The following is a 19,906-nucleotide window of genomic DNA, read 5'->3' as shown; positions in this document are numbered from 1 at the left end:
ACTAACCCAGTTAGTGTTGGGGAAGTTGAAATCCCCCACTATTACTACCCTATTATTTTTACACTTCTCTGAAATTTGCCGACATATCTGCTCTTCTATTTCTCTCTGACTGTTTGGGAGCCTATAGTACACTCCCAACAATGTGATTGTTCCTTTTTTGTTTTTCAGTTCTATCCATATGGCTTCATTTGAGGAGCCTTCTAAGATGTCATCTCTCCTTACTGCAGTAATTGATTCCTTGATCAATATTTCAATACCCCTCCTCTTTTACCTCCTTCCCTGTCTTGCCTGAAGACCCTATATCTTGGAATATTGAGCTGCCAATCCTGCCCCTCTCTCAACCATGTCTCTGTGATAGCAATGACATCATACTTCCATGTGTTAATTTGTGCCCTCAACTCATCTGCCTTATTCGTCAGACTCCTTGCATTAAAATAAATACCATCCAACATTGCCAAACTCCCTTATGCCTTAACTGGCATATAATTTCTATACCTTCCAGACTCACTTGCTCTCTCTTCTAATTTTGGCTATGCATCTCCCCCTGCTGAACCTCCTTTCAGGATCCCACCCCCCCTGCCAAGTTAGTTTAAACCCTCCCCAACAGTACTAGCAAACCTCTCCGCAAGGATGTTAGTCCCATTCCGGTTCAATGCAATCCGTTTACCTTGTACAGGTCCCACCATCCCCAGAAATGGTCCTAATGTCCCAGAAATCTGAAGCCCTCCCTCCTGCACTATCTCTCCAGTCACGCATTCATCTGGATTAACCTTTCTATACTCACTAGTGCGTGGCACCAGAAGTAATCCAGGAATTATTACCTTTGAGGCCCTGTTTTTTAATTTGCTTTCTGGCTCCCTAAATTCTGCTTGCAGGATCTCATCCCTCCTTCTACCAATATGTACCATGCTCTCTGTCTGTGTGCCCTCCCCCTTTAGAATGTTCTGCAGCTGTTCAGTGATATCCTTGGCAATGTCTAGTTTTCCTTTGCCCAGTTCATCTGTTCAGCTAGCTTCTTGACCCTGCCACTAGGGAGGCAACATACCATCCTGGAGCCACATCTACAGCCACTGAACTGCCTGTCTGTTCCCCTTAATATTGAGTCTCCTACCACTATTGCTCTTCCCCTCTTTTTCCTCCCCCCCCTGTGCAGTTGAGCCACTCACAGTGCCATAAGCATGGCTGCACTCCCCAGAGGAACTGTCATTCTCACCATTTTCCAACACAGGAAAACGGTTCTCGAGCAAGATGCACCCTGGGGATTTCCTGACTACCTGCCTGACACCTTTCTTCTGACTGATAGTCACCCATTCCCTCTGTGTCTGCACTTCCGTAAGCTGTTGGGTAACCACCTCTAAAAACGTGCTGTTCATGAAACTTACAGCCTCCTGGATGTACCTCAGTGCCTCCAGCTGCTGCTCAAGCTCTGAAACCTGGAGCCCAAGTAGCTGCAGCTGGTGACACTTCCTGCACAGAGCGCAAGGAGCATTTAGGACTTCCCACATGTTGCAGGCGGTACATAACACAGGACTGAGCTTCCCTGCCATTGCCTCTAGTTGAAAAAAACCCTTATTTTAAGTTAAATACAGTAAAAAAAAAGTTAAATTATTTATGTACTTTAAATGAAAACTAGAACTCACCTTGCCTTAGCTTAATCTATTTTAAACTGGAGATAAACTGGAGAAAAAGACTGGAGAAAAACACTTACCCACTACTCACCAATCAGCTCTCACCTTTGTGCTGACAACACTTTTTGAATCTTCCCCACATTCACGCTGGTTCTGATCTCTCCGCCGTGCTCTCGCGCTGTCTTGTGATTTTGTTATTTTCAAAAAGGACTGACTGCACAATACTCTTCCCAGCCCTTGCCGTGTATTCACCATACCCGCTGCCCTTCCCCTTTCTGATGCTGAACATTCAGTACTCAGCAAAGGACTCAGTTTCATCCCCTTACTCCCTCACCTCAATGAGTTCCAGGCTCGGCACGATGCTGAACTCTTTTCCGCCACCTTCGTCTCTGTGCTCATTTCTTTGGGCAGGAGTCCTCCCCCAGTTCTATGAATCCTTTCTCCCACCTCCAGTGTTATTCCTCCACCTGGACCCCTCCTTCTGGCCATGATCCTTTAATTGAGTTGGTCTGTCATTGGCCATCTGAATTTCTCTGCTCCTTTCCCCGACTCTAACCTTTCTCCTTCTGAACTTGCTGCACTCCGTTCTCTTGGGTCCAATCCTGCCTTTGTTATCAAATCTGCTGACAAAGGTGGTTCTGTTGTTGTCTGGCTCACTGACCTTTACCGCTCGGAAGCTGAGCGCCAAATCTCAGACACTTCCTCCTACCTCCCCCTGGACCATGGCCCCACCGCCGAACATTAAGCCATTGTTTCCAGGACTGTCATTGACCTCATCTCCTCTGGACATCTTCTATTCACAGCTTCCAACCTCTTGGTCTCCCAACCTTGGACAGCCCACTTCTACCTCCTACCCAAAATCCACAATTAGGACTGTCCTGGCAGACCAATTGTGTCAGCCTGTTCCTGCCCCATGGAACTCATTTCTTCCTATCTAGACTCTGTTGCCTCTCCCCTTGTCTAGTCTCCTCCTACCGACATCTGCGATTCCTCTGATGCCCTACGTCATATCAACAATTTCCAGTTCCATGGCCCTAACTGCCTCCTCTTCACCATGGATAACTAATCCCTCTACACCTCCATCCCCCACCAGGATGGTCTGAGAGCTTTCCGCTTCTTCCTTGAACAGAAGCCCGAACTATCCCCATCCACCACCACCCTCCTCCGTCTGGCCTGGACAATTTCTCCTTAAACTTGCTCACTTCCTCCAAATAAAAGGTGTGGCTATGGATGCCCACATGGGTCCCAGTTATGCCTGGCTTTTTGTGGGGTATGTGGAACATTCGTTGTTCCTGTCTTCCTCTGCCCCCCTCCCACAACTCTTTCTCCGGTACATCGATGACTATTTCAGTGCCGCTTCATGCTCTTGTCTGGACCTGGAAAAATTTATCAATTTTGCTCCCAATTTCCACCCCTCAATCACCTTCACATGGTCCAGCTCTGACACTTCCCTTCCCTTCCTTGACCTCTCTGTCTCCATTTCTGGTGATAGACTGTCCACCAATATTCATTACAAGCCTACTGACTCCCACAGCTACCTCGACTACAGCTCCTCACACCCCGCTTTCTGTAAGGACTCCATCCCATTCTCTCAGCTCCTTCACCTTTGTCGCACCTGTTCTGATGATGCACAGGGCACTTCTGACATGTCCTCCTTCTTCCTTAACTGAGGTTTTCCACCCATGGTGGTTGACAGGGCCCTCAACTGTGACCGGCCCATCTCCCGTGCCTCTGCCCTCACACCTTCCTCTCCCTCCCAGAACCATGATAGGGTCCCCCTTGTCCTCACCTTTCACACCACCAGCCTCCGCATTCAAAGGATCAACCTCTGCCATTTCCGCTAACTCCAGCATGATGCCACCACCAAACACATCTTCCCTTCACCCCCCGTCGGCATTCCGCAGGGATTGTTCCCTCGGGGACACCCCCAACACCTCATCTCCCTCCCTGGCACCATCACATGCAATTGCAGAAAGTGCAACAACTGCCTCTTTGCCTCCTCCCTCCTCACCATCCACTCCTTTCAGGTGAAACAGTGCTTCATTTGTATCTCCATCCATTTGGTTGACTGCATTCACTGCTCCCAATGCGGTCTCCTCTACATTGGAGAGACCAAACGCAGACTGGGTGACTGCTTTCAGTCAGTTCACAAGCATGACCCAGATCTTCCTGCCACTTGCCATGTCAACACCCCACCTTGCTCTCATGCCCATATGTCCGTCCTTGGCCTGCTGCAATGTTCCAGTGAAGCTCAACACAAACTGGAGGAACAGCACCTCATTATCCAATTAGGCACTTTACAGCCTTCTGGACTTAACATTGTGTTCAACAACTTCAGACCATGAACTCACCCCTCTAGCTTCACCCCCTTTTCAATCCATTTTTTCAAAATTCTTTTCTATTCTTTATCCACATATGTTTATTTTTATTTTCATTTTTATTCATTTATTCATTGTTCTACCTCCTTTTTAACCCCATTTTCTACCCTTTTCCCCACTACCATCCCCTCCCCCACACCCCACCTCCACCAGGGCCATCTGTCACTAGCTCATGTTGTTCTTTCCAGAGTGCTTACCCTTGTCCTGCTATTATCACTTTCTGCTTTCTGACCTTAATGCCACTATCAGCACCTTCTTTAGCCAGTATCACCACCATTAACACCCCTTTGACCTTTTGTCTATGATATCTTTGTCAATCTCTCCTTTACCTCCACCTATCACCGGCCTTCTATCCAGCTCCACCTGCTCCACCCCACTTAAACAGTATAAATTTCATCACATTTCTACTTCTCTTTATCTCTGAAGAAGAGTCATACAGACTCGAAATGTTAATTTTGTTTCTCCCTCCACAGATGCTGTTAGACCTGCTGAGTTTTTCTGGTATTTTCTGTTTTTATTTCAGATTTGCAGCATCCGCTGCTTGTGCTTTAATCTGGTGACCTGTTTTGATGGGTATGTATGATAAACCCATGTATTAAACAGGTTTGCACTGCTTGCAGTTAGGAATTTATAATGCCCTCAATCTGCTGACAGTTTTAATACTCCACTTTCATCCTGCCATCAGGAAGCTGACATTTTACCCCCCACTGGAATAATTTCCCCACCCACCTTGTTTCCCAGCCCAGGCAACTTCACTAGATTCTGCCCTGTGTAATTTTACTTAACAAGAATGAGTTGAATGAATGGAACATGTACAAATATAGGAACAGGAGTAAACCATTCAGTCCCTCAAGCTCCTTCTGCCATTTGTTTGGATCATGACGTACCAGAAACTTACCACCTTTTTAATAAAGGCAAATACAATGGATACTGGAAAGGATAGAAAATGGGGTAATGGGGGAGAAAACAATGAATAAATGAAAATAAATGAAAATAAATAAAAATAAACATAAGTGGATTAAAAAATAGAAAATAATTTTGAAAAAAGGGATTATAAAAGGGGTGGGGATGAAAGAGAGAGTTCGTGATCTGAAGCTGTTGAACTCAATGTTAAGTCCGGAAGGCTGTAAAGTGCCTAATCAGAAGATGAGGTGCTGTTCCTCCAGTTTGCGTTGGGCTTCACTGGAACAATGCAGCAGGCCAAGGATGGACATGTGGGCATGAGAGCAGGATGGTGTGTTGAAATGGCAAGTGACAGGGAGGTCTGGGTCATGCTTGTGGACAGACTGTTCTGCAAAGCGGTCACCCAGTCTGTGTTTGGTCTCTCCAATGTAGAGGAGGCCACATTGGGAGCAGCGAATGCAGTCGACCAAATTGTGGGAAGTGCAAGTGAAGCGCTGTTTCACCTGAAAGGAGTGTTTGGGCCCTTGGACGGTGAAGAGAGAGCAGGTAAAGGGGCTGGTGTTGCTCCTTCTGCGATTGCATAGGAAGGTGCCGTGGGAGGGGGTTGAGGTGCTGGGGGTGATGGAGGAGTGGATCAGGGTGTCCTGGAGGGAACGGTCCCTACAGAATGCCGACAGGGCAGGTTGAAGAGAAGATGTGTTTGGTCATGGCATCAGGCTGGAGTTGGCAGAAGTGGCAGAGGATGATGCTTTGAATGCAGAGGCTGGTGGGGTGATAAGTGAAGACAAGGGGGTTCTGGGAGGGAGAGGAAGGTGTGAGGGCGGATGCGCGGAAGATGGGTCAGACACGGTTGAGGGACCTGTCAACCTCCATGGATGGGGAACCTCGGTTGAGGGAGAAGGAAGACATGTCAGAAGGGCCATTTTGGAAAGTGGAAAGAGGAAAGGGGATTGGCTGACTGAGGGAGGGAGGAGGCAGTGAAAGGGGAAAGGGGATTGGCTGACTGAGGGAGAGAGGCGGCAGTGAAAGGGGAAAGGGGATTGGCTGACTGAGGGAGGGAGGAGGCAGTGAAAGGGGAAAGGGGATTGGCTGACTGAGGGAGAGAGGCGGCAGTGAAAGGGGAAAGGGGATTGGCTGACTGAGGGAGGGAGGTGGCAGTGAAAGGGGATTGGCTGACTGAGGGAGAGATGTGGCAGTGAAAGGGGTTTGGCTGACTGAGGGAGGGAGGTGGCAGTGAAAGGGGATTGACTGACTGAGGGAGGGAGGCAGCCCTTTGAAAGCTCGTCGGAGACAGAGGGAAGAAGCTGGACTATATAGAGAAGGTCAGTGTTGAGGTCCTGAGAGTCAAAGGTAACAGAGGGGAGATCAACGTTGATAAAGAGAGTGTCAAGGATGATGGATGTCAGGTTGAGGGTAATGGGGGCCGGTGGGGGTGGGAGAGCAGTTCCAGTGTGCCGGGGCTGCCTGACACTTACAGGGGAGGGAAGAACTGGGGTGAATGATAGCTGGACAAGGGAGGTGGGTTGTGGGTCACTGAAGGCAGGGCAAGGGCCATGGAGCGAGGTGCCAGACAGGTCTATGACACCCTCATTGCATCCAGATTCCAGTTGGAAAGAAGGTCCTGCAAGATATTGTGGTCTCCTCATGAAATGTTGCTGTGTAAGTACCAGCAGATCCATAGATTATAGACTCCTCACAAACAGTCAAGCTGAAGTTGCTGCCTGGCCAGGGGTCGACGCCTGTCTGGGTGCCGTTTAAATATGGCACCTCGATCTTCAACCCTGTGAAGTAATGATGAGGCCAGTGACTTCTTCCCACCTGCTCCTTCATGATTGGCTGCGCACTCACCTCTGCATATCTAATTGGCTGGCCGCTTCATGACTGCGTGCGGCCAGCTGTTCTGCCTCTGAGTGGAAGCGCTGTGCAAACAGGCCATTCAGCCCAAATATTCTGTGCCAGCCTTTCGAATCCGCACGAGTCTCCTTGCCTTATCTCAGGCTATCAGCAAACCTTTCAATTCCTCTCAGGTACTCACCTCATTCTCCTTTGAAAATATCCAAGCAATTTATTGCAATCACTCCATCTGGTAGTGAGTTCCATGTTTCAACCACTCCCTGAATCAAAGCATTTTCTCCTTATCCCTCTCTTGGCTTTATTCATAACTATCCTGTATCTATGACTCGAATTTTGGATTGTCCCACAAGTGGAAATATTCTCTCCATTTAACCTTTCCAGCACATTATTATTTTCCAGACCTCTATCAGGTCACCCAAATCTTCTGTTTTGCAAACTAAAAGCTCCGATCTGTTCAATCTTTCCTGATATCTGTAATCTCTAGAATCTGATATAATCCCCGTAAATCTTGTTTGTATTTTCTCCGATATTTCTATGTCATTTTTGTACTGAGGGCTGGGACCAAAACAGTGCACAGTGCGCCAAGCATACCCTGAGCAGGCTTTTAAACAAGTTGAACAGAATTTCAGGACTTTTGAATTTTAAACTCCTCGGAATAAAGTTGAGTGCTTCATGAGCATTTTTTGTTGCATTGCTGCTGAGTGTTCACTTTTTTGCTATATCCTTTTGTTTTTCTACCTCCTTCGGTTTTGACTTTGAGGTGGAAATATCATTTACATATACTGCCACCTGCTGTATGTGCCTTATCATTTCTTTTATTCTTTCATGGGATGCGGACTTCGCTGGCTGGGCCAGCATTTATTGTCCATCCCTAGTTGCCCTTCAGAAGGTGGTGGTGAGCTGCCTTCTTAACTGCTGCAGTCCATGTGGTGTAGCACCCACAGTGCTGTTAGGGAGGGAGTTCCAGGACTTTGACCCAGCGACAGTGAAGGAACGGTGATATATTTCCAAGTCAGGATTGATGAGTGACTTGGAGGGGAACTTCCAGATGGTTGTGTTCCCATCTATCTGCTGCCCTTGTCCTTCTAGATGGTAGTGGTCGTGGGTTTGGAAAGTGCTGTCTAAGGAGCCTTGGTGAGTTCCTGCATCTTGTAGATGGTACACACTGCTGCTACTGTGCGTTGGTGGTGGAGGGAGTGAATGTTTATGGATGTGGTGCCAATCAAGTGGGCTGCTTTGTCTTGGATGGTGTCAAGTTTCTTGAGTGTTGTGGGAGTTGCACTCATCCAGGCAAGTGGGGAGTATTCCATCACACTCCTGACTTGTGCCTTGTAGATGGTTTGGTAGAGGCTTTGGGGGACTCAGGAGGTGAGTTACTCACTGCAGAGTTCCTGGTCTCTGACCTGCTCTTGTAGCCATAGTATTTATATGGCTAATCCAGTTCAGTTTCTGGTCAATGGTAACCCCCTGGAAGCTGATAGTGGGAGATTCAGTGATGATAATGCCATTGAACATCAAGGGGCGATGGTTAGATTCTCTCTTGTTGGAGATGGTCATTGCCTGGCACTTGTGTGGTATGAATGTTACTTGCCACTTGCCATCCCAAGCCTGGATATTGTCCAGGTCTTGCTACATTTGGACATGGACTGCTTCACTATCTGAGGAGTCACGATTGGTGGTGAACATTGTGCAACATTAGCGAACATCCCCACTTCTGACCTAATGATGGAGGGAAGGTTAATAATGAAGCAGCTGAAGATGGTTGGGCCTAGGACACTACCCTGAGGAACTCCTGCAGTGATGTCCTGGAGGTGAGATGACTGACCTCCAACAACCACAACCATCTTCCTTTGTGCTAGGTGTGACTCTAACCAGCGGAGAGTTTTCCCCTGATATCCATTGACTCCAGTTTTGCTCGGGCTCCTTGATGCCACACTCAGACAAGTGCTGCCTTGATGTCAAGGGCAGACACTCTCACCTCTCCTCAGGAGTTCAGCTCTTTTGCTTATGTTTGAACCAAGGCTGTAATTTGGTCAGGATCTGAGTGGCCCTGGTGGAACCCAAACTGGGTGTCAGTGAGCAGGTTATTGCTAAGCAAGTGCCGCTTGATAGCACTGTTGATGACCCCTTCCATCACTTTACTGATGATTGAACTGATGATTGATGGGGCTGTAATTGGCTGGGTTGTATTTATCCTGCTTTTTGTGTACAGGACATACCTGGGCAATTTTCCACATAGCCGGGTATATGCCAGTGCTGTTGCTGTACTGGAATTAAGAATGACCTAGACTGTGGTGTGCAGGGCATGATTGCAAAATTGGCAGATGATACGAAGATTAGAAATGTTGTCAACTGTGATGGGGATAGTCTTGAACTTCAAAGGACATAGACATGTTGGTGAGTTGGGCAGACAAATGGCAGATGAAGTTCAATGCAGAGAAGTGTGAGGTGATTCATTTTGGCAGAAAAAATATGGTGAGACAGTATAAAATAAAAGGAGAAACTCTAAAGGAGGTGCAGGAACAGAGGGACCTCGGTGCATATGTGCATAGGTCATTGAAGGTGGCAGGGCATGTTGAGAGAACAGTTAATAAAGCATATAGTGTCCTAGACTTTATTAATAGGGGCATTAAGTACAAGAATCAGGTCACGTTGAATTTGTATAAGACACTAGGCCTCATCTGGAGTACTGCATCCAGTTCTGGGCTCCATACTTGAGGAGGGATGTGAAGGCATTGGAGAGAATGCAGAGGAGATTCACAAGGATGATCCCAGGGATGAAGAACTGTAGCTATAAGGATAGATTGGAGAGGTTGGGGACTGCTTTCCTTGGAGAAAAGAAGGCTGAGAGGAGACTTGATCGAGGTATTCAAGATCCTGAGGGGTATGGATGGGGTAAATAGTGAGAAACTATTCCCACTCAAGAGAGCATCAAGAATTAGAGGGCACAGATTCAAAATAATTGGCAAAAGGAGTAAATGTGATGTGAGGAAAGTTTTTTTCACCCAGAGGGTGGTTGAAGTCTGGAACAAACTTCCTGATAGGGTGGTGGAGGCAGGTTCGATCGAGGTATTCAAAAGGGAATTGGATTGCTCCCTGAAAAGAGACAATGTGCAAGGTTACGGGGATAAGGCAGGGGAGTGGGACTAGGTGGAATGCTCTTTCAGAGAGACAGTGCAGACTCAATGAGCTGAATGGCCTCTTTCTGCACTATAAAGATTCTATGATACTGTGTGTTGGACTAGGGCTGCAGCAAGTTCTGGAGCACAAGTCTTCAGTACTATTGCCGGAACATTGTCAGGGCCCAGAGCCTTTGTAGTGTCCAGTGCCTTCAGTCATTTCTTGATATCACATGGAGTGTGTAAAGTTGGCTGAAGACTGGCACCTGTGATGCTGGGAACCTCTGGAGGAGACCGAGATGGATCGGCCACTCGGCACTTCTGGCTGATGATTGTTGCAAATGCTTCTTTTGCACTGCTGTGCTGGGCTCCCCCATCATTGAGGATGGGGATATTTGTGGAGCCTCCACCTCCAGTGAGTTGTTTAATTGTTCACCACTATTCATGACTGGATGTGGCAGGACTGCAGAGCTTAGATCTGTTCTGTTGGTTGTGGGGTTGCTTAGCTCTTTCTGTCACTTGCTGCTGACGCTGTTTGGCGTGTAAGTAATCCTGTGCAATAGCTTCACCAGGTTGACACCTCATTTTTCTGTATGCCTGGTGCTGCTCCTGGCATGCCCTCCTGCACTCTTTATTGAACCAGGGTTAATCCCCTGGCTTGATGGTAATGGTAGAGTGGGGGATATGCCGAGCCATGAGGTTACAGATTCTGCTGCTGCTGATGTTGGCCCACAGCACCTCATGGATGCCCAGTTTTGAGTTGCTAGATCTGTTTGAAATCTATCTCATTTAGCAGGGTGGTAGTGCCACACAACACAATGGAGGACATCCTCAATGTGAAGGTGGGACTTTGTCTCCACAAGGTCATTCCCACCAATACTGTCATGGACAGATGCATCTGCAGTAGATGGATTGGTGAGGATGAGGTCAAGTATGTTTTTCCCTCTTGTTGGTTCCCTCACCACCTGCTGCAGACCCAGTCTAGCAGCTATGTCCTTTAGGACTCGGCCAGCTCGGTCAGCAGTGGTGCTACCGAGCCACTCTTGGTGATGGACATTGAAGCCCCCATCCAGAGTACATTCTGCGCCCTTGCCACCCTCAGTGCTTCCTCCAAGTGGTGTTCAACATGGAGGAGCACTGATTCATCAGCTGAGGGAGGGTGGTATGTGGTAATCAGCAGGAGGTTTCCTTGCCCATGTTTGATCTGATGCCATGAGACTTCATGGGGCCTGGAGTTGATGTTGAGGACTCCCAGGGTAACTCCCTCCCAAGTGTATACCACGTGCCACCACCTCTGCTGGGTCTGTCCTGCTGATGGGACAGGACATACTTAGGAATGGCAACGGTGGTGTCTGGGACATTATCTGTAAGATATGATTCCATGAGGATGACTATGTCAGGCTGTTGCTTGACTAGTCTGTGAAACAGCTCTCCCAATTTTGTCACTAACCCCTAGATGTTTGTAAGGAGGACTTTACAGTGTCAACAGGGCTAAAATTGCCATTGTCGTTTCTGGTGCCTAGGTCGATGCTGGGTGGTCTCTCTGGTTTCATTCCTTGACTTTGTAGTGGTTTGATACAACTGAGTGGCTTGCTAGGCCATTTTGGAAGGCAGTTAGGAGGGAGGAACACTCATAACTTCCCAGAAATACTAGGGAGCTGAGAGTCTAGTGAGAAGGAGGAATTGAAGGAAATTAGTATTACTAAACTATAGTGCTGGGGAAATTAATGGGACTGAAAGCTGATAAATCCCCAGGGTCCGACAATCTACATCCCAGGGTACTAAAGGTGGTGGCCATGGAAATAGTGGATGCGTTAGTTGTCATCTTGAAAAATTCTGTAGATTCTGGAGTAGTTCCAGCAGATTGGAGAGTGGAAAATGTAACCCCACTATCTAAAAAAGGAGGGAGGGAAAGAACAGGGAATTACAGACTGGTTAGCCTAACATCAGTGGTAAGGAAAATGCTAGAGTCTGTTATAAAGGATGTGATAACAGGACACTTAGAAAATAGAAAGCAAGCTTGCAGGTGCAGCAAGCAGTTAAGAAGGCAAATGTTATGTTGGCCTTCATTGCGAGAGAACTTGAGTACAGGAGCAAGGATGTCTTACTGCAGCTGTATAGGGCCTTGGTGAGACCACACCTGGAGTACTGTGTGCAGTTCTGGCCTCCTTATCTAAGAAAGGATATACTTGCCATAGAGGGAGTGCAGCAAAGGTTCACCAGACTGATTCCTGAGATGGCAGGATTGTCGTATGAGAAGAGATTGGGCTGACTAGGCCTGTATTCACTGGAGTTTAGAAGAATGAGAGGGGATCTCATTGAAACAATGAAAATTCTGACAGGGATGGACAGACTGGATGCAGGGATGATGTTTCCTCTGGCTGGAGGGGTCCTAGAACAAGGGGTCACAGTCACAGGATACAGAGTAGACCATTTAGGACTGAGATGAGGAGAAATTTCTTCACTCAGAGGGTGGTGAACCTGTGGAATTCTCTACCACAGATACTGAATATATTTAAGAAGGAAATAGAGAGATTCGTGGACTCTAAAGGCATCAAGGGGTATGGGGAGAGAGCGGGAGTATGATGTTGAGATAACGGATCAGCTATGATCAAACTGAATGGCGGAGCAGGCTCGAAGGGCCAAATAGCCTCCTCCTGCTCCTATTTTCCATGTTTCAACCACATTGCTGTGGAGTCACATGGAAGCCGGACTGGGTAAGGACAGCAAATCTGCTTCCCTAAAGGACAGTAGAAACTTGATGGGGTTAAACCACAAATGAAACAATTTCATGGTCATCATTGGATTCAGGGAATTCAAATTCCACCTGGTTTTGTGGTAGGATTTGAGCTCAGGTCCCGAGAACATTATCCTGGGTCTCAGGATTACTCAGCCTAGTAACCGTACCACTCTGCCACTGGATTCTCGACTGGACGCACAAGCCACTCAGTTCAGGGTCAATTAACAATCGGCAACAAATGCTGACCTGACCAGCGAGGCCGATATCGCATGAAAGAATTTTTAAAAATTATACTATTTAACAAATGGGAATTCATTCAGAGCCACGTAAATTCCTATGCCAAACACCCTCTAGTCTAACCTGGGCCTGTAGTTTACACCTATATAATACGGAATATTGTGCAAATCGCCCATTCACTATTACTCTGTAGCACAGGAACAGAGAGCAATCCATGGCCAGCAAAAAAAAACCCACTTTGGGTCTTACCTGGCTGACAGGTAGGGAGATCTGTGCCCAGCTCATCATTGACCCAGAACCCATTCTCCATACAGGTGTATGTAGCTGGCAAAAAACATATTTTTCCAGTTATCAAAAAGGAGGTAGAAAGTGATGCAAGAACAGGATATACAAAGAGACAGTTCCTATTGAAAGGGCAAAAAAGTCACATTTATACACAACACAATTTATTAAATCACAGTTTTCAATATACATTCTAATCCATTCTTCCCTCACTCCCAGCACCCTTTAATATCCCACCCAGTCTAATCCCACTCTCCCCCTCACTCCCCGCACCCTTTAATATCCCACCCAGTCTGATCCCATCTCCTCTCACTCGCCACAACCTTTAATATCCCATCCAGTCTAATCCCACTCTCCCCCTCACTCCCTGCACCTTTTAATATCCCGCCCAGTCTAATCCCACTCTCCCCCTCACTCCCCACACCCTTTAATATTCCACCCAGTCTAATCCCACTCTCCCCCTCACTCCCTACACCCTTTAATACCCCACCCAGTCTAATCCATCTCTCCCCTCACGCCCCACACCCTTTAATATTCCATCCAGTCTAATCGCACTCTCCCTCTCATTCCCCACACCCTTTAATATCCCACCCAGTCTAATCCCACTCTCCCCCTCACTCCCCACACCCTTTAATATCCCACCCCGTCTGATCCCTCTCTCCAGAATATGAGGAACCCACTTGACACAGACATAATTTGCTAAGAAGCCTATTTCTTTGCTGGAACATTCCCTGGTCTAAAATGGAACTAAAATGGAACTGATTTTGGAGAAAGAGTTAGTTGAAAGGCTGTGGGTATCAGAGTTCTTGTCTATCCAATTCTCCATTCTGCATCTTGGGTTCATGCACACCTGCTTCATTTTGGTTTGAAATCACTCTCTTTCATGTGAGTGAAAACGAATCCACTTACTGTTTAGCTCTGGCTCCATCTGATAATATAAGGCCAGGCATGAATATTCAATATGACTCCCAAACATTGTTAGGTTGTCTTTTGTGTGGAATGTGATGAATCCGTCCTCTAGAGATCGTGGTGTCCCACAGTCTATAACTGAAAAAACACAATACCACAGTCATGACAATCACAACACTTCAAAATGCTGCTACCTATTTCCTGATATAGTATTCTGCTTATTATAATCACAAAATCACAGAATTTTAACAGCACAGGAGGCCATTCAGCCTATCGTGTCTGCACTGGCTCTCCTAGTGCCATTGTCCTGCCTTTTCCCCTATACCTCTGCACATTGTTTCTATTCAAATAATCATCTAATAACCTCTTGAATGCCTGGATTGAAGCTGCCTCCACCACACTTCCAGGCAGTGCATTTCAGACCCGAACCACTCGTTGTGTGAAAACGTTTTTATGCACAGTCCCTCTCCCCCACCCTTTTTATTGCTCCCCCTGATGCACTCTTGCAACACATCTCCCCCACCTACTTCCCTGCACTCACATTTGAGATCTCTCTCCCATCTCTTTCCTTACACTCACCTCTCTTGCAGACGCAAAATCTGGAGAAGATGCACTGTAGGAATTCACCAAGGCTCCTTTGACAGCACCTCCCAAACCCATGACCACTACCACCTAGAAGGACAAGGGCAGCAGATAGATGGGATCACCACCATCTGAAAGTTCCCCTCCAAGTCACTCACCATCCTGACTTGGAAATATATCGCCGTTCTTGTTTTTTCATTCATGGGATGTGGGTTTGATTGGCTGGGCCAGCATTTATTTCCCATCCCTAGTTCACCACGAGAAGGTGGTGGTGAGCTGCCTTCTTGAACCGCTGGAGTCCCTGTGGTGTAGGTACACCCACAGTGCTGTTAGGGAGGGAGTTCCAGGATTTTGACTCAGTGACAGTGAAGGAATGGCGATATATTTCCAAGTCAGGATGGTGATTGACTTGGGGGGGAACTTCCAGGTGGTGGTGTTCTCATGTGTCTGCTGCCCTTCTTCTAGATGGTAGTGGTTGTGGGTTTGGAAGGTGCTGTCTAAGGAGCCTTGGTGAATTCCTGCAGTGCATCTTGTAGATGGTACGCACTGCTGCCACTATGCTTCGGTGGTGGAGGAAGTGAATGTTTGTGGATGTGGTGCCAATCAAGCGGGGCTGCTTTGTCCTGGACGGTGTCAAGCTTCTTGACCGTTGTTGGAGCTGCACTCATCCACGCAGGGGAGAATATTCCATCACACTCCTGACTTGTGCCTTGTAGATGGTGGACAGGCTTTGGGGAGTCAGGAGGTGAGTGACTCACTGCAGGATTCCTGGCCTCTGACCTGCTCTTGTGGCCACAGTATTTGTATGGCTAGTCCAGTTCAGTTTCTGGACAATGGTCACAGAGTCATAGAGTTATAGAATTTTACAGCACAGAAAGAGGCCCTTCAGCCCATCATGTCTGTGCCAGTCATCAAACCCCGTCTACTCTAATCCCATTTCCATTGTATGCTATGGTGTTTCAAGTGTTCGTCCTGGTAACCCCCAGGATGTTTATAGTGGGGATTAAGTGATGGTAATGCCATTGAATGTCAAGGGCGATGGTTAGATTCTCTCTTATTGGAGATGGTCATTGCTTGGCACTTGTGTGACACGAATGTTGCTTGCCACTTATCAGCCCAAGCCTGAATATTGTCCAGGTCTTGCTGCATTTAGACATGGACTGTGTTAGTATCTGAGAGTCTATAAGTATTTGGATGTGCACTTGTGATGCCATGGCATACAAGGCTATGGGCCTCGAGCTGGAAAATGGGATTAGAATAGTTAGATACTTGTTTGACTGGCACAGACTCATGGGCCGAAGGGCCTTTTGCTGTGCTGTAGACCTCTATGATTCTATGAATGGTGCTGAACATTGTGCAATCATCAGCGAACATCCCCACTTCTGACCTTATGATGGAAGGAAGGCCATTGATGAAGCAGCTGAAGATGGTTGGGCCGAGGACACTACCTTGAGGAACTCCTGCAGTGATGTCCTGGAGCTGAGATGACTGACCTCCAACAACCACAACCATTTTCTTTTGTGCTAGGTATTACTCTAACCAGAATCACAGAATCAGAGCAGAAGAGGCCCTTTGGCCCATCGAGTCTGCACTGACATGTGAGAAACACCTGACCTACCTACCTAATCCCATTTACCAGCACTTGGTCCATAGCCTTGAATGTTCTGACGTGCCAAATGCTCATCCAGGTACTTTTTAAAGGATGTGAGGCAACCCACCTCCACCACCCTCCCAGGCAGTGCATTCCAGACCATCACCACCCTCTGGGTAAAAAAGTTTCCCCTCATATCCCCCCTAAACCTCCTGCCCCTCACCTTGAACTTAGGCCCCCTTGTGACTGACACTTCAACTAAGGGGAACAGCTGCTCCCTATCCACCCTGTCCATGCCCCTCAATCTTGTATACCTCGATCAGGTCGCCCCTCAGTCTTCTCTGCTCCAATGAAAACAACCCAAGTCTATCCAACCTCTCTTCATATCTTAAATGTTTCATCCCAGGCAACATCCTGGTGAATCTCCTCTGCACCCCCTCCAGTGCAATCACGTCCTTCCTATAATGTGGCGACCAGAACTGCACGCAGTACTCCAGCTGTGGCCTCCCCAAGGTTCTATACAACTCCAACAGGACATCCCTACTTTTGCAATCTATGCCTCGATTGATAAAGGCAAGTGTCCTATATGCCTTTTTCACCACCCCACTAACATGGCCTTCCGCCTTCACAGATCTATGGACACACACACCAAGGTCCCTTTGTTCCTCAGAACTTCCTAGTGCCATGCCATTCATTGAATACTTCCTTGTCAAATTACTCCTTCCAAAGTGTATCACCTCACACTTTTCAAGATTAAATTCCATCTGCCTCTTATCTGCCCATTTGACCATCCCGTCTATATCTTCCTGTAGCCCAAGACACTCAACCTCACTGTTAACCGCCCAGTCAATCTTTGTGCCATCCGCAAACTTACTAATCCTTCCCCCCACATAGTCATCTATGTCGTCTATATAAATGACAAATAATAGGGGACCAGCACAGATCCCTGTGGTACGCCACTGGACACTGGCTTCCAGTCATTAAAGCATCCTTCTGTCATCTACAACCAAGCCAATTTTGAATCCACCTTATCAAATTACCCTGTATCCCATGTGCCTTTGCCGTCTTTATAAGTCTCCAATGTGGGGTCTTGTCAAAGGCTTTGCTGAAATCCATATAAACTACATCAACTGCACTACCCTCATCTACACACCTGGTCACCGACTCAAAAAATTCAATCAAATTTGTTAGGCATGACCTCCCTCTGACAAAGCCATGCTGACTATCCCTGATCAAACCTTGCTTCTCCAAGCGGAGATAGGTTCTCTCCTTCAGAAATTTCTCCAATAGTTTCCCTACCACTGACGTGAGACTCACTGGCCTGTAGTTCCCTGGCTTATCTCTACAACCCTTCTTAAATAATGGAACGACATTAGTTGTTCTCCAGTTCTCTGGCACCTCCCCCATGGCCAGAAAGGAATTAAAAATTTGGGACAGAGCCCCTGCAATCTCCTCCCTTGCCTCCCTCAGCAGTCTGGGACACAAATCATCTGGACCTGGAGATTTGTCCACTTTTAAGCCTGCCAACACCTCCAATACCTTGTCACTTCCTATACCCTATAACCAGTGGAGAGTTTTCCCCCTGATTCCCATTGACTCCAGTTTTGCTGGGACTCCTTGATGCCACACTCTGTCAAATGCTGCTTTGATGTCAAGGGCAGTCACTCTCACCTCACTTTGGGAGTTCAGCTCTTTTGTCCATTTTTAAACCAAGGCTATAATGAGGTCAGCAGCTGAATGGCCCTTGCGGAACCTAAACTGAGTGTCAGTGAGCAGGTTATTGCTAAATTATTGTATAGAGATGTTCAAAATCATGAGGGGGCTGGACAGAGTAGATAGGGAGAGGCTGTTCCCACTTGGATCAAGAACAAGAGGGCACAGATTTAAAGTGATTTGCAAAAGAAGCAACTGTGATGTGAGAAAAAACTTTTTCACACAGCGAGTGGTTTGGATCTGGAATGTACTGCCTGGAAGTGTGGGGGATGCAGGTTCAATTGAGGCATTCAAGAGGGCATTAGATGGTTATTTGAATAGAAACAATGTGCAGGGATACGGGGAAAAGGCAGGGCAAAGGCACGAGGCCATAATGCTCATTTGGAGAGCCGGTGCAGACATGATGGGCTGAATGGCCTTCTTCTGTGCCATTAAAATTCTGTGATCACTGCTAAATATTGCAGGTTATTGCTAAGCAAGTGCCGCTTGATAGCACTGTTGGTGACCCCTTCCATTACTTTACTGATGATGGAGAGTGGACTGATGGGGCAGTAATTGGCCGGGTTGGATTTGTCCTGCTTTTTTTGTACAGGACATACCTGGGCAATTTTCCATATAGCCGGGTAGATGCCAGTGTTATAGCTGTACTGGGACAGATTGGCTAGGGGTGCAGCAAGTTCTGGAGCACAAGTCTTCAGTACTATTGCTGGAATAATGTCAGGGCCCATAGCCTTTTGCAGTATCCAGTGCCTTCAGCCATTTCTTGATATCACAGAGTGAATTGAATTGGCTGAAGACTGGCATCTATGATGCTGGGGACCTCCGGAGAGGCTGAGACAGATCATCCACTTAGCACTTCTGGCTTAAGATTGAAGCAAATGCTTCAGCCTTAATTTTTGCACTGCTGTGCTGGGCTCCTCCATCATTGAGGATGGGGATATTTGTGGAGCCTCCTCCTCCAATGCGTTGTTTAATTGTCTACCACCATTCATGACTGGATGTGCAAGACTGCAGAGCGTAGATCTGAACGGTTGATTGTGGGATCGTTTAGCTCTATCATATGCTGCTTTCACTGTTTAATATGTATGTCATCCTGTGTTGTAGTTTACATGTAGAAACTGTGCAAATGAAACTATGAATGAGGCTGAAGAGAATCAGACAAAGTCCTTTTCTAGAAAATGTGACTCCTAGTTCACAACCAAGGAATATGCAGACTGCAATAAATTCAGATTCAATGCCCGGCTCCCAGCCTATTAGATTCAGCCATTCCTTCCCCTGCACACATCATGAATTTTTATGACGAATGAATCAGCCCTAATGAAATCTGGCTGCCCTAAAAATGTGTCAGAACTTCTCTCGTTGAACATTAAGGTTAGGGTTCTTATTATTGCTTCATATTTTAAACTTGTTGTTATAAAATGTTTATGGTTTTCCCACGTAATCATGTCTTACCTTTACACGTGGGAATGCTGCTACTCCAAATTCCGGATTTCTGGCATTCGATCTGATAGGCTTCCACCTCATCACCACCCTGTAAATCACCCGACATTATGTTAAACAATAGCATCAGGGACAGGTTTGCAATACTGCATGCTTGGTCAATAACCTGTACCATAAACAGGCTGCTTCCACCTCTGAAAAGAAAGGTAAACTTGCACTCGCTGAGCACTTCACACCCACAGGACATCTCAAAGCATTTCATGGCCAATGAAGCATTTTAGAAGTGTAGTCACTGTTGTATTGCAGGTAACGTGGAAGCCAAACTGCGCACAGCAAGATCCCATATACAGCAACATGATCATGAGCAGATAATCTGTTTTTAATGATAATGGTTGAGGGGTAAATATTAGCCCCAGGACACTGGGGATAACTCCCCCTGCTCTCCCTTGAAATAGCATCATGGGATCTTTCGCATCCACCTGTGAGGGCACGTAAAGCGTCGGTTTAACATCTCATCCAAAAAACGGCAC

At 47.0% G+C, this 19,906-nt stretch overlaps 1 protein-coding gene across 5 annotated transcripts in view; it reads right to left on the bottom strand.

Annotated features, from left to right (window-relative positions):
- The window catches only part of masp1 (MBL associated serine protease 1), a 689,839-nt gene that overhangs the window by 144,670 nt on the left and 525,263 nt on the right, over positions 1-19,906 (bottom strand). For all 5 annotated transcript variants that reach the window (XM_041208619.1, XM_041208629.1, XM_041208644.1 and 2 more), the window contains exons 8-10: positions 19,389-19,467; positions 14,051-14,188; positions 13,109-13,183 (exon numbers count right to left, since the gene is read on the bottom strand). In XM_041208619.1, coding sequence (XP_041064553.1) covers positions 13,109-13,183; positions 14,051-14,188; positions 19,389-19,467 — 292 coding nt within the window. The remainder of the gene's footprint in view (positions 1-13,108; positions 13,184-14,050; positions 14,189-19,388; positions 19,468-19,906) is intronic.

The sequence above is a fragment of the Carcharodon carcharias genome, chromosome 2, assembly GCF_017639515.1.
Source record: "Carcharodon carcharias isolate sCarCar2 chromosome 2, sCarCar2.pri, whole genome shotgun sequence".
Classification (NCBI taxonomy): Eukaryota; Metazoa; Chordata; class Chondrichthyes; order Lamniformes; family Lamnidae; genus Carcharodon; species Carcharodon carcharias.
Note: the sequence above shows the minus strand (reverse complement) of the source record. Positions and strands in the feature narration are given on the sequence as shown.